At 47.2% G+C, this 18,610-nt stretch overlaps 1 protein-coding gene across 1 annotated transcript in view; it reads right to left on the bottom strand.

The window, feature by feature from the left end:
• Positions 1-367: 367 nt before the first annotated feature.
• SARM1 (sterile alpha and TIR motif containing 1) overlaps positions 368-18,610 on the bottom strand; it is a 154,807-nt gene continuing 136,564 nt past the window's right edge. Inside the window, exons 8-9 of the mRNA XM_069226164.1 lie at positions 10,666-10,787; positions 368-4,122 (exon numbers count right to left, since the gene is read on the bottom strand). Coding sequence (XP_069082265.1) covers positions 3,993-4,122; positions 10,666-10,787 — 252 coding nt within the window. The 3' untranslated portion in view covers positions 368-3,992. The remainder of the gene's footprint in view (positions 4,123-10,665; positions 10,788-18,610) is intronic.

Below are 18,610 nucleotides of genomic sequence, written 5' to 3'. Positions count from 1 at the left end.
CACCTGATTCCCTAAGCTATAAATATCTCACTTTATTTCAATGAACAGACTATTTGGACAAAAAAAAACCTTAAACACATTTGCCCATTGTTATCCCATCTTCATTTACTATGCTGGGATATATCTCTGAATCATGGACACCAGATGTGGTGTAACAGTGATGTCTGTTTCTATTACTCTTACCTACACTTCTCTGTTACTGGTTTTCCTTGGTTTAGTTGAGAAATTTCTTTATGAATATTGTATGTTATGTGTGACCATGTTGTTAATTATATGTGCACAACTACCTCAGATCTGAAAATCAGAAATATTTTGTTGTTCAATGATTTCTTGTTTTGCTGCCTATACTTGCATATTAAAAGCATACCACAATACACAATGTTTATTTTTATTTCATCTGTATGGTTTATATTTGGTTTGCCTAAACTTCAATAAAGCCACTTCATTACAAAAAGGATAACTTTAGTGCTCAGCATTGGAATGCAGTTTTAGTGACTCCCTAGTGTAGATAAACATTGTTGCCACATTATTTAATCATAATTTTGATCTGGCTACTAGACATTTCACAGACACGCTCAAAGATAAATGTGGCTTCCATTTCGATGAAATATGTATCTGAGGAACTTCCTGTGTTTGCCTGTGTTGGGTAGGTACAGACTGTCCCTGAGGTTAGAACTGTGTCTCTGAGGATTCCTCAGGCACCAAGGTAAGTTGTGAAACATGGGACATGTATAAGGACAGTTTCTTAACTGGAGTGCTTAGCTTGTCTTCAAACATAAGTGCTGAGGCCCAAACTTTTGCTCAGAAGCACACAACCGGTGCTACAGAATGTCAGCGTTACTAATTCTGAGGCTGCAGAGTCTTAATGCCTCTTTAATCCAGCATCAGACTATCCTTGCTCCATTATCTCACTCTTCGATATTTCTGCTTTCTGTCTTTGACACATTTTTCCCATCTTTCTCTTCCTCCTATTTTCCCCTTTGTGTGTTTTTCACTCTGTTCCCCTTGGTCAAAGTCTGGTTAGGAAAAATAAGTGCTGGTTCGCAAAATTGAGTTCCCCTGGACCCCATCTGCAGCTACTGTTTGAGACCAAGTGGCAGATGTAGAAGTGTTTCTGTGAATTCTCTGTGAATTGAGTAGATGAGTATAAATTAAAGTGTGAATCTAGATAGTTTTTGATCCTTGATATGTCTGAGGTTTTTCCTAGCACCAAGGTGAGTTGCGGAAAAGGATCACTATCTCTGTTTTTTTTTTGTTCTGTGGCAAGGTAAGTTGAGTGTGTCTGAAGATTGTCTGAAAACCGAGTAAATGCATAGAAAAGGAAAGGGTAATATTGGGAGTTTCTGGACTAAATGGCAGAAGTGGGTGAAGTTGTGTCTGGGCATTCTCCAAGTATTTATGTGAGCCAGGTAAGAGGATAAGTTTATCTAGTGAGAGTCTGAACAGATGGTATAGTGGTAGTCATGGATATATAAGTGGATTCACCAAGTATTTAGGTGAGTTGTGATACGGCATGAGTATCATGGGGGAGTGTTTGAACTAAGGACAGGTGGTAGAGAGTGTATAGAAATTCCCTGAAGGCTAAGTAGAAATGTACAATAGGAGAGGAGAATCTGTGGAGCTTGTGAATTGAGTAGTAGACCTGGAGGATTGTTTGGGCACCTCTAAGTATTCAGGTGAGTGGTGGAAAAAGAAGCGTATGTCAGGAGTTTTTAAACAGAGGGTAAAGTGGTAGACCTGGATGTGTGTCTGAACATTTGCTACATGTTTAGGTAAGCTGTTACACATGTTGAGTCTATCTGAGGAGTTACTGGAGTGAAGCTAGAGCAATAGACGTGGGGGAGTGTCCATGGATTCTCCGAACATTGAGTTGAGTTGTGGAAAAGGATGGGTATATCTAATGAGCTTATGGACTGTGGATTGAGTGGTAGATGTGGAGGTGAGCAAAGGGATTCTCCATGTGCTAAGGCAATAATTAACTGGGGAGACTGTACAGATGACAGAGATGCAAGGAGGTGAGTTGTGAAAGCAAAGGAGTGTATCTAGGAAGTGTCTAAACTGAGTGCCTATCATCGATTAACATTTGCCAGATAATCTAGGGTCTCAGGACCGCCAGCCTCGCTGTGGCAGTCAGGACCGCTGCTGCTGTGGCGGTCCAACCGCCACATTATGACGGTACCGCCTTCTCCATGGGATCTGACAGTGGCGTAGGTCAGAATCAGCCAGGGCGGCAGTGAATGCAGCGCTGCCCTGCTGATCATGACCTGGTTCTTTGCCAGCCTTTTCATGGCGGTATCACCGCCATGAAAAAGCTAGAGGAGAACAGGTGCACGGTATCGACACCATGAAAAGGCTAGAGGAGAACAGGTGCAGGGAGCCACAGGGGGGCCCCTACACTGCACATGCACTTGGCATGTGCATTGCAGGGGTCCCCCTGCCCAGCACCCTCACATGCTCACTGTCTGATGTGCAAACAGTGAGCATTGCAAGGATGCTGGTGCTCCTTACGAGCCAGCAACAATGCTGCTGCCACTTTCCCACTTGGCTGACAGGTGGAAACCTTGGTTTCCGCCCGTCAGCCCAGCGAGAAAGTTATAATGGGCCCAGAGGCAAGGTAGTTAGCATGGCGGCAACCTCCCAATTGGAAGTTTTGTGGACAGGTTATCCAGTCTGCCTAACTCGTAATGAGGCCCCTAATGGCACTTGATTCCCACTTCAAATGACAGGCGGTGCTTACACTCTCAACAACTAAAAGAGAACAGGTAACTCCTACCTAAGTAAGGACAGTGAGCAATGCCGAGGGCACCTAATATAGAGGTGAAGTTTTGCCTTCGTGGCTTAGATGGTTGTCTCTGTCCTTACTCATAACGTTGCTTTTTAGAATGAGTCCTACTCCAGTCATGTACTGGTAGGAGCACAGGAATTAAATACTTTTTAGCTGAAGCACGAACAAAGGGTCAATAATACAGTTTTTTTTAAATCAAGGTAACCCTGTAAAGCAGGAAAGGAACTAGTGTACGCCAGAGACCTCTTACTGAGGGCAGTACGAAGGTCTTCAACCACTACAAATCCAGTTTGAGTAGTGCCTAATCCTGCTCCCTAAACCTAGAACTTTGACAAATACAGTCATACTACAGAAGCAAATTACAAACACTTTCAAGGCATAATGCTCTTAAAACTGCTGCTTCTTCTACATGTGTTTCACGTCTCCTGCAATTAGAAGCCACATCCACAGCCTGGCATAACGTATCACTAAATGGGATGAGGGTGCATTTTTCAAACCGTCTGCACATAATCAGAGTAGCTCTGCAAGGTTAGGATTACAACAAGGCCCTTCTTTTATTTCCCTTAAACCAGTTTTTCATCTGAGTCAATGCCAGGTGCCTTGAGGGAAAATTGGAGTACACAGACTGCTTGATAACAGCAGATCTTCCCTTTCTGTGAACACTATAGCCAAAATGCTCAGACCAATGGAAAATCAAGAAAATGTCCCTTTGCCACAGACCAGTGCCACAAAGGCCAGCCTGGATTATCACAGGGCTACGGGGTTCTTTGGGCCTCCTTGGAACATCTGCAGCATCCTAGGAACAACTGTAATGTCATTGAAACATCATGAAGTGAAGAAGGAATGCAATCCACTTATGTCAATCATTACATTAACCACATACAGAGTTATTACACTGGCAGACAAGGTGGCATGGAAGTAGAAGGGTTCTACTGATCATGTTAACCGGTTGCCATCTTTCCTGTAGATTAATTGCTAGGTCCTATTTCTCATGCCTTGCATTACATGTTGACCTCATCCTTAATTACTGCAGGGCCAAAATCGGATGAAAAGATGCAAAAGGTCTGAGAGGTAGGAAATGTGGCCCATTTCAGGAGCGAGGAAGGTGGCATAGTTCTGAGGGCCTGGAGTAGCAAGAAGGTTAAGGTTCCTTTAGGGACGAGCTATATGTAAAGGACATGTCAGATCAGGGACCGCAGAGGTGACTCTAGATTTGCCCAAGTGTGGGAGTCCCATCCATGCTGTTTTCAGAGCCTGCTGAGGAATCACGGGAGGAACGCCCCTGCAAGAAGCGGATGATCTTCTCAATAGTGGCATCTTGGTATTCGTGGGACCATCTAGAGTACAAAACAAACGAAAAGAAGCAAAAGATGAGAATAAATGGTTGTGACAAATAGTGAGGAAGCACATGCTCAAAATGCATTCTACCCTTGAATCATCAGAAGGAGTCATGCAAATCACTGCAGCTTCTATAACAAGAAACAGAGGAATGACTCCTAAGCAGGCATACACACTATTTATTCACAGACTAAGGGGCGTATTATGAGTTTATCGGACCAAAACAACTGTTCGCCAAACTCCCAACGGGGAAATCACCACTGTGCTGGCGACCTCCCTGCTATCCCCATTACAACTTTACCAGTTGGGCTGACCAGTGGAAACCAAGCCTTGAGGTGGTGGTCGACCGCCGTGGCTGTGGCGGTACGACTGGCACAATATGAAGTTGGCAGGCAGACTGGCCAACCTACCACGTCCCCACCAGGATCAGTGATCCTGACAGCAGTCCTAGTTGTAATCAGCCAGGGTGGCGCTGAACTCAGCACCGCCCTGTTAATTACAACTTTTTTCTCTGCAAGCCTTTTCATGACGATCTGACTACCATGAAATGACTGGCGGAGAACAAGTGCAGGGGTCCACAGTCCTAGTTTATTGGAGGAAAACCAGGCCGCCATTAATGGAGTGGCAATATTCAGAAATCTTCCTACGCTTTACTGGGTGATTGAGACCTTTACTATTGAGGGGAAGGACTTTCAGAATTGAAACATGCCTATCACTCATTATTTTAGGGGATCAGTATTTGGTATGAGGTGTAGAAGCGAGCAACCCCACTTGAAGGCGAAAATGTAATGAAAGAAGTATCACATGGACTAATAGGAATTATTAGTTGGCAGCTCCATTGAAAACAATGGAGTGCTGCGGGCTTTTACTGGCCGGTAAAAGCCCGCAGCGCCAACATTCCAATGGGCTTTGTTCACAGCAGCAGCTGTGAACAAAGCCTCACGGAGCCCGAGGGGATTCTAATCCCCTCGGGCTCCGTGAGCAATTTGTTTTTTTTAAGAGAACATTCTGCCCTGAGTGTCAGAATGTTCTAATAGCCTTAGAACCCGCCGTAGCGGGCTCTACCGGCTATTAAAGGCCCTTTCCCTTGTTAAATGCCCTCGCCTTCGGCTCGGGCATTTAACTCGGAAGCGGGCCTTTAATAGCCGGTAGAGCCCACTACGGCGGGTTCTAAGGCTATAGTAAAGGGGGCAGCGCAAACAGAGCAAAAAGTAAAAAATGACATAACAACCAACTCTAGACAATTCCCTAAGGAAGGGGAAAAAGCCACTAAGATGCGAGGTACAAGGTACCGGGATGTGGGAGTCATGCACATCAAGGGGGAAAGCAAGGGTCCCCTGCTTCGGATTGTATATCGGTTGTGAAACCAGCTGAATGTAGGATTCTAAAGGGGGAATTGGCCTATTACAGGCAATCACAAAAAATATACCCATCAATCAAAGGGAGCAACATGGAAATACTGGAACATCGCACGTACCTAGCTACACCAGAATCAGATGCTAGTTAGCGGGCCCTGTGAATCACTGCAGGAGCATATGTATGCAAACAAAAGGGACCCTCTACTGTAATGAGACATACTAAACATGGAAAACATGCTGCTAGCAATAGGAGGCAGCCCGCTATTCAAACAACCATCTATCTTTAGGCAGAGAACGAAGACATGGAACAGTTCTTACCCTCAGAATACAGCTTAGACATATTTATGTAAAATCTTGTTGTGAGAAGTCTATTGGCTGCAAAGCAAAACAGTTAAAGCGCAATGCGGACTACAACAGCACAGGCAGTCAGTACACCAGAACTTTGAGCTTACGAGGTAAGTGAGTCAAGTGAACTCTGTCCATCTAGCCTCGGTGTAGATGCAGTTTTCATAGTATATCCATCCTTACTAGGACCCATCAACACATGATGACTCCACAGCCATGTATATTTATAAGGATTCAAGAACAGCATGGGAAGTGAAAGGCTGTATAGTGCTGTGAGGAGTTCGGAGCTACATAGAACCAACTCAAGTGTAGTAAAGCTACATGACTGGCTAGAGATATGATCAACAGAGAAAACAGTAAAGAAACAAACATGTTTATTTCTAGTGACCTGACCAGCAATATTACCACAGTCTGAGCTGAACCACCATGATCTGGATTTGCTGTATGACAAGAGGCAACAACTGAAGCCCTGAGGTTACCTCTTGAGTACCAGGGCCCCAGAGGGATGCTGATAGTAATCCTAGGATGGCAAATAAATATGCCTCGCGACTAAGGGACTGTGCTGCTGAGTAAGTCGTCCATACGAGATTCAAAGGTATTGTTCAAGAAAGTCTAATGGCCTTTGTAGGTGTCCTAGGTGTCAGAAAGCCCTTTCTCCTGGCTACAGTGTCCCTGGCAAGGTCTTGTGATATGGAACTTTTGGAGTCATGCCATGACAGTGATTTGACCACTGGGACGGCATCTTCTGATCTTTCCAGTAGGTAGAAGATTTTGAGATTGCTATGCCGATAATGATTCTTCAGCTCGGTGACTACACATTTGAGGGAAGCAAATAGTGTGTTGTTGTTAAGCATGTGTTTACATTGCACTGAATACGATGTTCTTCCAGGCTAATTCAACTTTGGTATTCTAAGATTAAGCTCTTTGAGATCCCTTCTGATATTAGCCGCTTCCACTTGTAGCAGATCTGTATTTTTCTTTGTGTCTTGCACAATATCATGAACATCATTTAGCTTTTTGAGGATCGTTTCACCAGTTAGAACTATCTTGTCAAAGAACAGTGGTTCATGTTTTGTTCTTTTAAGATTGTATTTCCCATCTTTCTCCTTGTGCTCTTTGGATGTTGCCTTCGTCAGCAGCCACAGAGACCTCTAATAGTGACAATGTCACTGATACTTTAGTCACGTGGGTACTTAACTTAAACAATTTAGAGGGCCCCGTGTCAGGAATCCAAAGTGATCGTACTTATGCCCTTATGAGGCAGAGCCACCCACAATATACAATGTCAGGCTCTGGTTCTGGGGAGTCCAACAACCAGGATGCCCAGAAACTGCAAGAGAGAGGATAGATCTCCTAGAGCCAAGTGTCCAATGTAGATATAAGGTGCCCAGTAATAAGCGGACATGAGATGGTCCATTTGTGCAGAATGATGGATGGTCTCCCTGTTTTGATATATTAGAGACTCTCCCACTAGGGGTAGTGGTAGGACCTCGTATTACAATTATGAGGGTGTGGGCAATTACTTCTTTGCAACGGTGTCTGCAAAAAAAAATGGTGTTCTCAGCAGGGCAGGAGATGAGTGCAGCATTGGTTAAGATAGAGTTATGAAATTAAATGGCGAGATACCGAAGTAAGGGTGCAATTTAATGTTACCCCACCAACAAGCCGGCTGTGCTGTTAATGGATGAAATATCTTTAAGGAGCCGACATTTCACAAATTGCACAGTAAGCCTTCAAATAAGTAACCACTTAGCAGTGGGGGCAAAATGAGAGAAAGCACTTGACAATGGCTGTGGCTGCACCAGGATCCTTGACCTCTGTTGGCTGCAGAACGGGACAGGAATGCCCTAGATCCGCGGTGGGCTCCCAGCTTAGCCCGAGGCACCGCCAAGTTGCCAAAGTATGAAGCTCCATAGAGGCGGGCAAGGCCATGATCAGGGGAAGAGGACCAGAACAGAGCTCTAGGTCCCGGAGGGCATTATCATCTTAGCCCACCGTCTGCAGGGGCATGATAGTCCCACACAGCTGTTTTTAGCACAACACGATTTGCCAGGCTCACAGAGCTCAGCAGCAATTCACCATCTCGAGAAAGCGCAAGCCATATCCCCTCCCACCTGTATTTCTAAAGTGGTCTGCCAGTCCCCTGCAACCAGGTCCTTCAGCCATCCATGTGGGACATAGATGTTGCATGTGTATATATATATATATATATATATATATATATATATGCATTCAATACAATCATCACATAGCACCAGAAAGAGGAAGCAGTTGTGCACTCAAGCTGATAGCTGTGTAAACACATGCAAGGTTCGGCACAACTGCAGCAAGTGCAGTGAATCTTTTTTCTGTATGTGACCAGTTTTTACAGAGTCATAAGTTGTGAACTTGTGACTCAAGGCTCAAGATGTTAGGTCACATTTTTATTTATTTATTTGTTTCAATGTTTATATAGTGAAAACTTGGTGCCTGTGAAAAGTGTCTTGGTGCCTGACCTTTGCTCAAGAGGTCAGAGAGAAGGCACTGTGTTGCCATTACTGTATTTTCAATTTTAATATCCGCATGATGCAGGAAATGGGAGGAGTGAAGCCCCAATGCCTTAAGTAATCTGCTGCCCCTGTATACTTATCTTGGTGTTCAGAGGATGTGTGTGGTGCGTGTTAACACGTGACGACAGCCACACTGGAATCATATTTACTTTTGCTGTATATCCATGTACATACCTAGAATAAAGGTTTGGCGAGAGGGCAGACCGTAGATGTGAATTGCATGATTATTCCAGGGCATTCCAGGCATCGTTTGCAGTGGATCTGACTTTTGGGTGAGGAGGCGAGAAGAAAGAGGAACAATGTGAAGCTTAATCAGTGTTCCTTGCCATTTCCTGGCCCATTTTCAATGGGAAGACTAACCCTGACAAGTTAACAGGTAGTTAACCGGGGCAGCCTCTCATTCATTTGCACCCTGGTTTTGGGTCCCTCCTAACAGGAGACTCTAAGCTACACACCACCTTCCTGCTAGCACTTAAGCAACAATGACTTTGGCTGGACCAGTCTCAGTGGAATAAGTAGAACTGCCAAGAATCAGTCTCTGAAGTATACACAACTGCTGTTTGAAACTTTGTTATAATGATGGGGGCAGAAACGTTCAGCTAGTGTGCCAAGACTTCTATACCAGAAACCTGGGATCCCGCACCAGTGGCAACTGCGGGACTCTTTAGTGCTCCAGGGTTGGAGTATCCACCAACATCTCCGACCTACCAGACTGCCAGGAGAAGCTGCCTTGGAGCAAGCACTGAAGGAAGGACTTTCCTGATAGCCGACACAGGGCATTGGATGTGCCCTTGCACGAAGAAGATGCTGCCTAGTAAAGACAGTGAAAGAGCCAAGGAGGTAGCAAACTGTGATGGCTGCTGCAGCCTGGGGAGATCCTGCATCACTCCTAACAAGGAATGAGGTCTGGATGACATGAGTGTGCCTGATGCATGTGCTATACAGTAAAAGTACACAAGACTAAGGGGCCTTCCTGATGATTTTCTAGCTTCTACTGGCAAATCCCACAAAAAAGATGCTAGTGTCTAGAAGCAAGACTTTCCCAACAACGTAGGACCGCTGTCAGCAGTTGCACTGGACAGAAGTGTTCCAGAGTGGGAGTCTACTGTTCAAGGATGAGGACATCAGATGTCGTCTCACTCACCATTGCAATTGGAGTGGGATTCTAGACTTGCCTGGACCTGACGAAGATCCAGAGGAGCAACATTGCCACCTATACTGGCACTGGCTATGCCCACAGTCCCCTGACCAAGTATATACCAGCACATCTACCTCACACCACAGTCGACATCAGTTTGGATTGGGAAGAATATGCAAGTTGAGTCCTGTAGTGGGTCTTGCAAAGCTCACAAGTCCTCAAGCTGTGAGGTTGACAACAAACTACAGGTTTTGCATGTGTAAACTACAACCAAAGACAGAAAGGTACTGAAACTATGACCCAAAAGGGGAAGGGGGAAAGAGAGGAACGCTCATATATTTTTGCGTACTGGAAACAATAACTCTTGAGTCAGAAGTGTGAGCTGAGCAACAGGATCAACCCCAAGGACAACTCCCTGAAATTCCCCTCAAAGTGCCAAGGGCCATGGTATTACCTCAGAATACCTAGCCATTAGGACTCGTGCATTAGTACCACTGATTCTGACCATCATAAAATGTGCAGTGGTGAGGTTTACATCAGCCAATGTATCCTCCATGCTACAGTGAATTTTATCGAAGAAATTTTAAAGATATGGGGGTTATTCTAACTTTGGAGGAGGTGTTAATCCGTCCCAAAAGTGACGGAAAAGTGACGGATTTACCACCAGCCGTATTACGAGTCCATTATATCCTATGGAACTCGTAATACGGCTGGTGGTATATCCGTCACTTTACCGTCACTTTTGGGATGGATTAACACTCCTCCAAAGTTAGAATAACCCCCATGGTCTCTTCTCAACCTTCAAAAAATTCCCTTCTATGTTTCACTCTCTAGTGAGACATAACAAATATGTAATGCAGTAAATCCATTTTTATTGGTCAAAACTTGAAGACAATTTCCTGCTACACCTGCAAGGCATTGACCCTTTCTGCTCCACACACCCTTTATTTCGTATCTACTGCCCCACCTGCAGTGAAAAACTCTCCCGTTATTTACCTTCTACAACATATCCCACTTCATTTCCTCAGTGAATCCTCCAACCATTATTATATCCCTGCCCGTCCCCATATGTGAATAATTCCCAATCCTGGCCCATCAGAGGTCAATAATGTACACAAAGCATGCACTTTACAAATTTCCCTGCATACACACTTGATGCCATTGAACTTGAGAACAGCCCTCATGTCTTCTGGGAGACTCAGTGGATCCGGCCACTCAAAATGGTCCGTCACAGGAACAATATTCTTCCCACATTCCAAGGCGGTGGCAATTTCCTGAAAAAGATCAACCAATCATTGTACCATTATTTGTTATGCTATGAATTATAGCGCACAGCTCACTCAAGAGGGCATTCTAGCGCTGAAGCAGGAGCTGATTGACTGAGCTATGGCAAGGGCTAGGTGTGGAGCCAGGTCCTCAGTTACTTGCTGAATTCAAGAATTGAGGAGGTGGCTTTGAGGGGGTGGACCTGAGTAGGAGTTTAGGTTTCCTTTCCATGATCACTAATGTCTCTCTCCATTGTAACCCCACCTCCCATACCTGCGGCCAACCCCCCTCTCAACCCAACCCTATGCTCGCACATCCCTCTGGCCGTGTGCAGCAGGAATTGTCTGTGGTCTGTTTTTCTCTGGGTGTAAGAATAGCTGTGAGAGTGGCTGTGGGAGTGTCTGTCTGGGTGGGAGAGTGGGTGCATCAGTGTCTAAGTGGGTGCGTCAGTGTCTGTGCGGGTCTGTGAGTGGGTGTGTGAGGATTTCAGTGGGTCTGTGAGTGGCTGTGTGAGAGTGTGAGTGGGTCTGCAAATGGGTGCATGAGTGTCTGAGTGGGTCTGAGTGGGTCTCAGAGTGGGTGCATGACAGTCTGATTGGGTCTGCGAGTGGCTACATGAGGGTGTGAGTGGATCTGTGAGAGTGTACGTAAGGGTCTGAATGGATCTCTGAGTGGATGTATGAGGGTGTGAATGGGTCTGTGCTGTGACTGTTCGTGAGGGTGTGAGTGGGTCTGTAAGTGGGTGTATGGGTGTAGGAGTGGGTCTCTGAGTTCGTACATGAGGGTCTGAATGGGTTTCAGTGGCAGTATGATGGTCAGAGTGAGTCTGTGAGTGGGTGCATGAGTGTATGACTGATTGTGTTTTTGTTTTAGATTTTGTGGCAGGGTTTGTGTCTCTGTTGCGACGTTACATGGGGGGCCGCACTGAGAGCCACAACAGAGTCACAACTCCACAATTGTGTAAAAATACAATGTTTTAAACCAGTTTACAATCATAAACGGTCCCTCAGTCACTCATTATTGTATATCACGTGGTCAGAGTACCTCTACCCAGCCTCTTTTTATTGTTATCAGGCAAAATGTCCATCCCCCAGAGCTGTGCATTGATTCATAAAATGGCGGCTGCAACTTTTCCCACAGCTTGCGACCAGCCAAAAACTATATATACATAATTGTTTTCCACCTAATAAATAAAAAGCTACTGAACGGATTTACACCAAATAACACAAATGACACTTCCTGGACAAAGAACTACCTTTCTGCCAAATCTGTCATAATTCCGTCAACTGGTTTTGGCACTGTCGCTGTTCAAAATCCCTATGGAAAAACGAATGGGGAAAATGCATTTTTGGACCCCTCTTTTTTTTCGGCCCCCGGTTGACGGATCACCCTGAAACTTTCCAGACAGCAGCTGACGTGCACCTGAAAGATTATGAAAAACGTTTGGGAAGATTTATCAAACGACGCCAAAGTGATCAGCAAAACAAAAAACGCTTTTTCTATAGAAACTAGGTCCTAACTATAACTACCTAGAGGCAACCACCATTAGGTTATATATATATATATACATAATATATATATATATATATATATATATATATATATATATATATATATATATATATATACACTTGCCTCTAGCTTACTGCACAACCCAGTTTAGCTTGTATTTAAATATTCAAAACAACTGACAAGATATACAATCCCTCAACCTCTAAGAGGGGTGTGTTGCCTGGCCGTCCCACAAGATGGCCGCCACACCGTGAGGCTCTGCCCGGTGGGGGGCCAAATAGTCAAGATTCTCCTCTAGTGCAGCCGCCCGCCTCCTTAGACTGCCTGGGGCTGCGCCGGAGGACTTGAGGAGGCTGCTGGTTGCTTCTGAGTTCCGGTCGGGCACTGGGGGACGCGCCAGCCTGGTCGGACTCGCTGTGTGGGCTTGGGCGGGCGCGTGGCACGCACAGGCCTCGGCGGTGCCTGCCGGCCTCTCTGCTTGGGGCCTAGAGGGTGAGTGCCGCAGGGGCAGCCCTTTGCTATCTGGGGTGAGGATTCTTCCCCTCCTTTTTATTCCTTTTTTCATCCCCTGATGGAGGCCTGCCAGCGATCCTGGTTCGAGCCTTTCTGGAGCAGCCGGGACCCCACTATTGATGACCTGCGGGGCCTGTTCGGCGGTGAAACTCGAGCCGCATGGCCCCGTGGATGGAAGTGCTGCTGCTGTGGGCTGCTGCAGTTGGCTTTTGTGACTGCGACCGTCTGTGCGGTGACGAACGCAGACCTGGCTCTGAGCCTGGCACCCCCTCTCCCTCCTCCTGCCTTGTTGTGAGGTGAGCGCCCGGCGGGAGTGAGTGCCCACACAGAGCTCCTGTCTCCGAGTGGCCCCATTACTCAGCTGACTTCTACTGGTGTGGTGCGGTGGTGCCCTGTTGGACGCCAGGCTGGTCGGTTTCGAAGAGGATGGGGAAAGCTGACCAGAAGCACCCTAAGCTCACTTTTGATGGTGGGAAAAAGAAAAGCGTCTCGGCCCTGCCGCCTAAGGAGGAGACATCTGCGTCCTTTGTGAAGGCTATGTTTTTAGACCTTAAGCATAGCCTGGCTAGCATTGACGCCAAGCTTGACCATTTAACTGAGCAAATGGATCATTTAAAGGAACGGGTAGATGGTCATGATGCCCGCTTTGAGCAGCTGGAATCAGGCACTTTGGACTTGGAGGATGGTCGCTGTGGAGAAGAAGAACAGTTGCTGCGCATGGAGCGCGTGCTGGAGGTGATCTGGGATCAAAATGAGGACCTTGAGGCCAGGTCCCTCCGTAATAACATCCGCATTCTGGCCCTCCCGGGGGCGACGGCCATGGGGCGCATGTAGAACTATGTCGAAACCATGCTTTCTGCGATATTCCTTGGCGAGCTCTCCTGGGTGTTGGTGGTGGAGAGGGCCCACAGATCTCTGGGGCTGCGACCTCAGCCTGGGGCCCCCGTGCGCCCTATTATTGTACGATTACTGAACTATAGAGATAGGGACACTATACTTCGACTGGCCAGAGAGAGCAGGCCTGTGGTGTATAATAACACTGACCTGAGCATCTTCCCCGACTACACTTCTGGGGTGCAGGCGGCACATAAGGCCTTCTTGCCGATCAAACGCACTCTGAGCCAGACCGGTGCTAAATACTCCCTCATTTACCCAGCTAAGCTGCGAATACGACATAGGGGCAAGCTGCACTTCTTTACGGACCCGAAACTGGCCGCTAAATATGCTAAATCTGTCCCTAAGAAAGCACCGTTGGAGAGCCCGCTGGCAGAGGGAGATTCTTTAAGTGACAATGACTAAATACATTCTACTGTTTCGGACCCCTGTTACCTTGCCCGGTGCCACACGGCCTGCAAATTTGTTGTTGGTTTAAATGATAGTGCGTGCTGTTCTCCTATATATCCTACATTGATGGTCCCCTTGCCCTTCCATCCCGTCTGGGGTGTTTCTTGAATGGCCTCACAGACTCCCATTGGATGAGTCCATTCAAACTGTTCACTATTATGTTGGGGGCTATGCATTTGGGGATGGGTGGGACTGTAGTACTGACCCATTTGGGGGGGGTCAGCGTGGATGGGGGTTGGTAATGTTCTGTGCTTGGTTCACTCCTCATGTCTTTTTTCGTTCACTCCTGTTCCTTCCCTTGCATGCCGCTGATGCCTCTCTTGTGATGGTATGGGGAGATGTATGTTTAGATAAGGTGATTGGATGGCGCAAAAAAGTGTGACGCCTGTGTGCTGCCTCACTTGGAATGTTCGTGGGCTGAATTATGGGCACAAGATACGATTGATATATGCCTATATGCAGAGACATGCGATTGATATTTGTATGCTGCAGGCGACTCACCTGGTGGAAGCCACAAAACACCGGCTAAAAGCTGGTTGGATTGGTGAATGTCACGCTGCAATGTATTCGCGATATGCACGAGGCGTTACAATTCTGATTTGGAAGGGGCTTCAGTGGTGCACTGAGAAGGTACTTACGGTCGCTATGTTATGCTGCGTGGCACACTGCTTGATAGACCATGCAGATTGATGTTGATTTACGGCCCAAATACTGATGACCCTGAATTTGTTTGGGGAAGTAGGGCGGCTGATTGGTTCACTGGGTACCTGCTGTGTGGGGGAGACTTCAATGTGGTGCTGGACTTCGTGGTGGATCGTGAAAGCCAGGCTAGACTACAGCATGTAGCGGCGGCCAGGGCCCTGTCTCTTTTAATGGCTGAGGATGCTTTGGTGGAGGACAAAGCATGGAACTGACAGGGAAGGTACTTGTGTCAATTATGTGCATGGTAGTTGGTCCCGTATAGACAGATGGCTCGGTACCAGGGATGTTGAGCTCTGGACGCAGTCAATTGAGCATAAGACCCGTACTTTGTCAGATCATTCGCCGGTCATGTTGGAGTTGGTTGTTCCTGGAGGTCTGGGTTGTGCCTTTATGTGGAGGCTTCCTCATGGTGCGCTTAAGGATCAGGTATTCAGGGATGAGATCTGTGACGCCATTGTCCACTACTTTGCTGAGAATCAGGGGTCGGTGACCACTGCTGGCACTGTGTGGGAGGCTTTCAAGGTGGTGTTCCATGGGGTCTGCCTCTCTAAACAGCACGGGGTGCTGAAGGTGGTAAGGCAGGATTTGGCAGATCTGGAGGCCCTGATTGCCGATCTTGAAAAACGCTTGGCTTCTAACTGGTCGGAGGACCTTCTAGCTGCCCTGAGAGGAAAGATGACACAGTTTGAGGAGGCTGCCCTTCGCGAAGTTTGCTTTCTAAGGAAGAATGCTACAGTGAGGAGATATGGCGAGGGTGAGAGGGCTGGCCGCTCACTGGCCACAATGTTCTGTAAGCTGTGGGCAAGTAATTATATTGTAGAGCTGACTGATTCGCACGGTGCACGACATACCGGCATTGAGCAGATCAAGCATGTCCTCACTGATTTTTATTTGGACCTGTATGCTGAACCCTTGGGGCTGAACTCAGCAGCCACCGCTGTCTACTTTGCAGATATCAGCCTTTTGTGGTTTGAGAATGCGCATAAGCTATATCTAGATGCTCCCTTTTCGGTGGACGATGTGATCCAGACTATACTCAATTTACATGGGGATAAGGCGCCAGGGCTGGATGCTCTGACGCCGTCCTTCTATAAGGAATATGCTGATATATTAGCACTGCACCTCTTGGAGGTCTATGCGGAGGCTCTTGAGACCTGGGTTCTTCCGACCTCGTTGCGGGAGGCTCTCATTGTGATCATCTTAAAGCCCGGGAAAGACCCGGGCTGTTGCTATTCTTATAGGCCCCTCTCGTTAATCGATATTGACAATAAGATCCTGGCGAAGCTCATTGTGGCCCGATTGGAGCCTCTGCTCTCTTCCCTGGTGCTACCAAATCAGTCCGACTTTGTGCCGGGAGACTCCATCTTATATAACATCCGCTCCTATTTTGCGATATCTAGCCTGATTGATCCTGATGACCGTGTGGCGGCGGTGTTCCTTGATACCACCAAGGCCTTTGACTCTCTGGCGTGGCTATATATGTTTGCTTTGCTAGCTCAGGTGGGGTTGAGCTCTAGGTTTATTCAGCTGATCCGCCTGCTGTACTCGCAGCCGTCCGCCCGGCTGAGAGTCAATGAAACTATTTCTGACCCTTTCCAGATTGCCAGGGGCACTCGCCTAGGATGGCCACTCTCTCTGCTGCTTTTTGCCGTCGCGATGGAGCTGCTTGCGGCTCGCTTATGACAGCATCACATTCGTAGGGGCTTGGCATTTCGTCAGCACCCAATATTAATATTTAATATCTATGTATGCGGACGATGCTGTCTTATACGTTCCCGACCTGCAGCTGCACCTCGACATTCTGTTCAATGAAATAGGTTGCTTTGGGCAGATTTCCGGGATCACCATCAACTAGTCCAAGTTGGTTGCTTCTATCAGAGGCTACGGTGCAGTTTTCCTCTAGATAGCCCCTCCGCTGGGCTGACGGACCGGTGCGGTATTTGGGTATCTGGCTGAGTAGGGACGTTAACATGCTTTGGACAGCTAATTATAGGAAAGCTATTATGTGGTTGGAAGATAAGGTGGAGGTGTGGCGTTCATTGCCACTCTCGCTGACGGGCCGCATAGCTATGGCAAAGATGGTTATTCTGACCAAATTTCTGTAACTATTTAGTAATCTACATCTTGTCCTTACAGCGAGTTTTCTGAAGCGGCTTGGATCCACACTTGTGACTCTGGCTTGCGCTGGTCGGTGGCCCAGAATTTCATGGGAAAAATTGACACTGCCGTTCGAACTGGGCAGTCTGGCGTCCCCCGATCTAGCACTGTATCATCACTGTGCACAGGCAAATTGTGCGCATTTTTGGCTACGCCCTATCCGATACTTGCCACATTTGGCACCTGAAAGCGACATTGTGTGGCCTGACAGACTACCGCGGGTGCTAGTTAGCCCGATCAGACCCAGACCATGAGGAGTCGACATGGTGGCATGCACGGCGAGAGCCTGGACTGCACTGATGCGGTGTGCTGATGTGAGGGAGACTTTTGCGTCTTTGATACTGGTGCTTGATGTTGCTGACATGCATTTGTCGGAGGATGCCCGTGTCTGTGAGTTTCTTTGTGAGTACAGCTTAACTACCTGGAGGTCCTGGTTCCTTGATGAGAGGTTCATCTCCTCTGAGGCCGCACCTGGTGATGTGCCCGACACTGCACTACACTGACTATTCTTTCTCAGAATTTGTGCCATGCTCCGTGTGCGTTACCCCTTCTTTCCTGCAATACCCACAGCGTGTCGAGCGCTGGAGCTTCTGAATCAAATGCAATCCCCGCGCAGGCTTATTACGAGGTTATATGTTTGCATGCAAAACGCTGTGGCTGAGACTGAACTTAAAGCCAAAGCCCACTGGGAGGTGGACATGGGCGAAACCATTCCTGATGACAAGTGGCGAAGATGCTATGCGCATATGAGAGAGCTGTCCCCCAACTACAGACTGCACCTTATTTACTTCAATTTTTACATTGTTTGTATCACACGCCCCTAGGATGAAGGGTATGGGTCTCTGGGTTGAGGCGCGTTGCGAGAGATGTCTAGCCCCCGATGCAGACTTTTTGCAGCTAGCGTGGAGCTGTTCGGCGCTGCGTGAATATTGCACAGAGGTGCTGCGGGCGATTGAGGAGATGACTAAGCTCCAACTGCCGCATACCCCTAAACTTGCCCTTTTGGGAAATGTTAAGGTGTTGCCTGCCGCGCACAGGAGATTGGTGGGACTGCTGCTGCTGCTGGCTAAGCGTAGGGTTGCACTGTGCTGGGGGAGATGTCAAACCCCCCGTTATTCTGAATGGTTCCAAGATGCTTTGTACTGTCAGGAACAACTAATGATATACTGGGACCTTATGCGTGAGGGATCCCGACTGAGAGACATATGGCCCCCCCACAATCCTTTTTGGAGCTCCATGCACCGAACAACATACCTTTGCCCAGCGTTCCCCATTGCCTATGCAATAGTTATACTCCCCTACCATTTTATCTAATCACTACTTGCATCTATATTGGTGATCTGACGGCTGCAATGTCCTTGTTCCCCCCCTTTTTCTTTCAGCTACATATTCTTACTTTCTCTTTTCCTTTTTTCTGCTTCTTCATTCTGCTCCTTGCTCTCCCTCCGTTGATGTCTCTTCCATTCCCTTTGTTATATACATCGGGAGGTCTCACTGATGCGGTTTTGTTAATACTGAGGTTAGTGGCGGTAGCCGCCTTCTTATTGATTTATAAGTATGATGGATATACGACTCTGGTGCTCCTTACTTTCTACTGTGACTA

The sequence above is a fragment of the Pleurodeles waltl genome, chromosome 3_1 (assembly GCF_031143425.1).
Source record: "Pleurodeles waltl isolate 20211129_DDA chromosome 3_1, aPleWal1.hap1.20221129, whole genome shotgun sequence".
NCBI lineage: Eukaryota > Metazoa > Chordata > Amphibia > Caudata > Salamandridae > Pleurodeles > Pleurodeles waltl.
The sequence above is the reverse complement of the archived record's forward strand: the minus strand, read 5'-3'. Positions and strand labels throughout refer to the sequence as shown.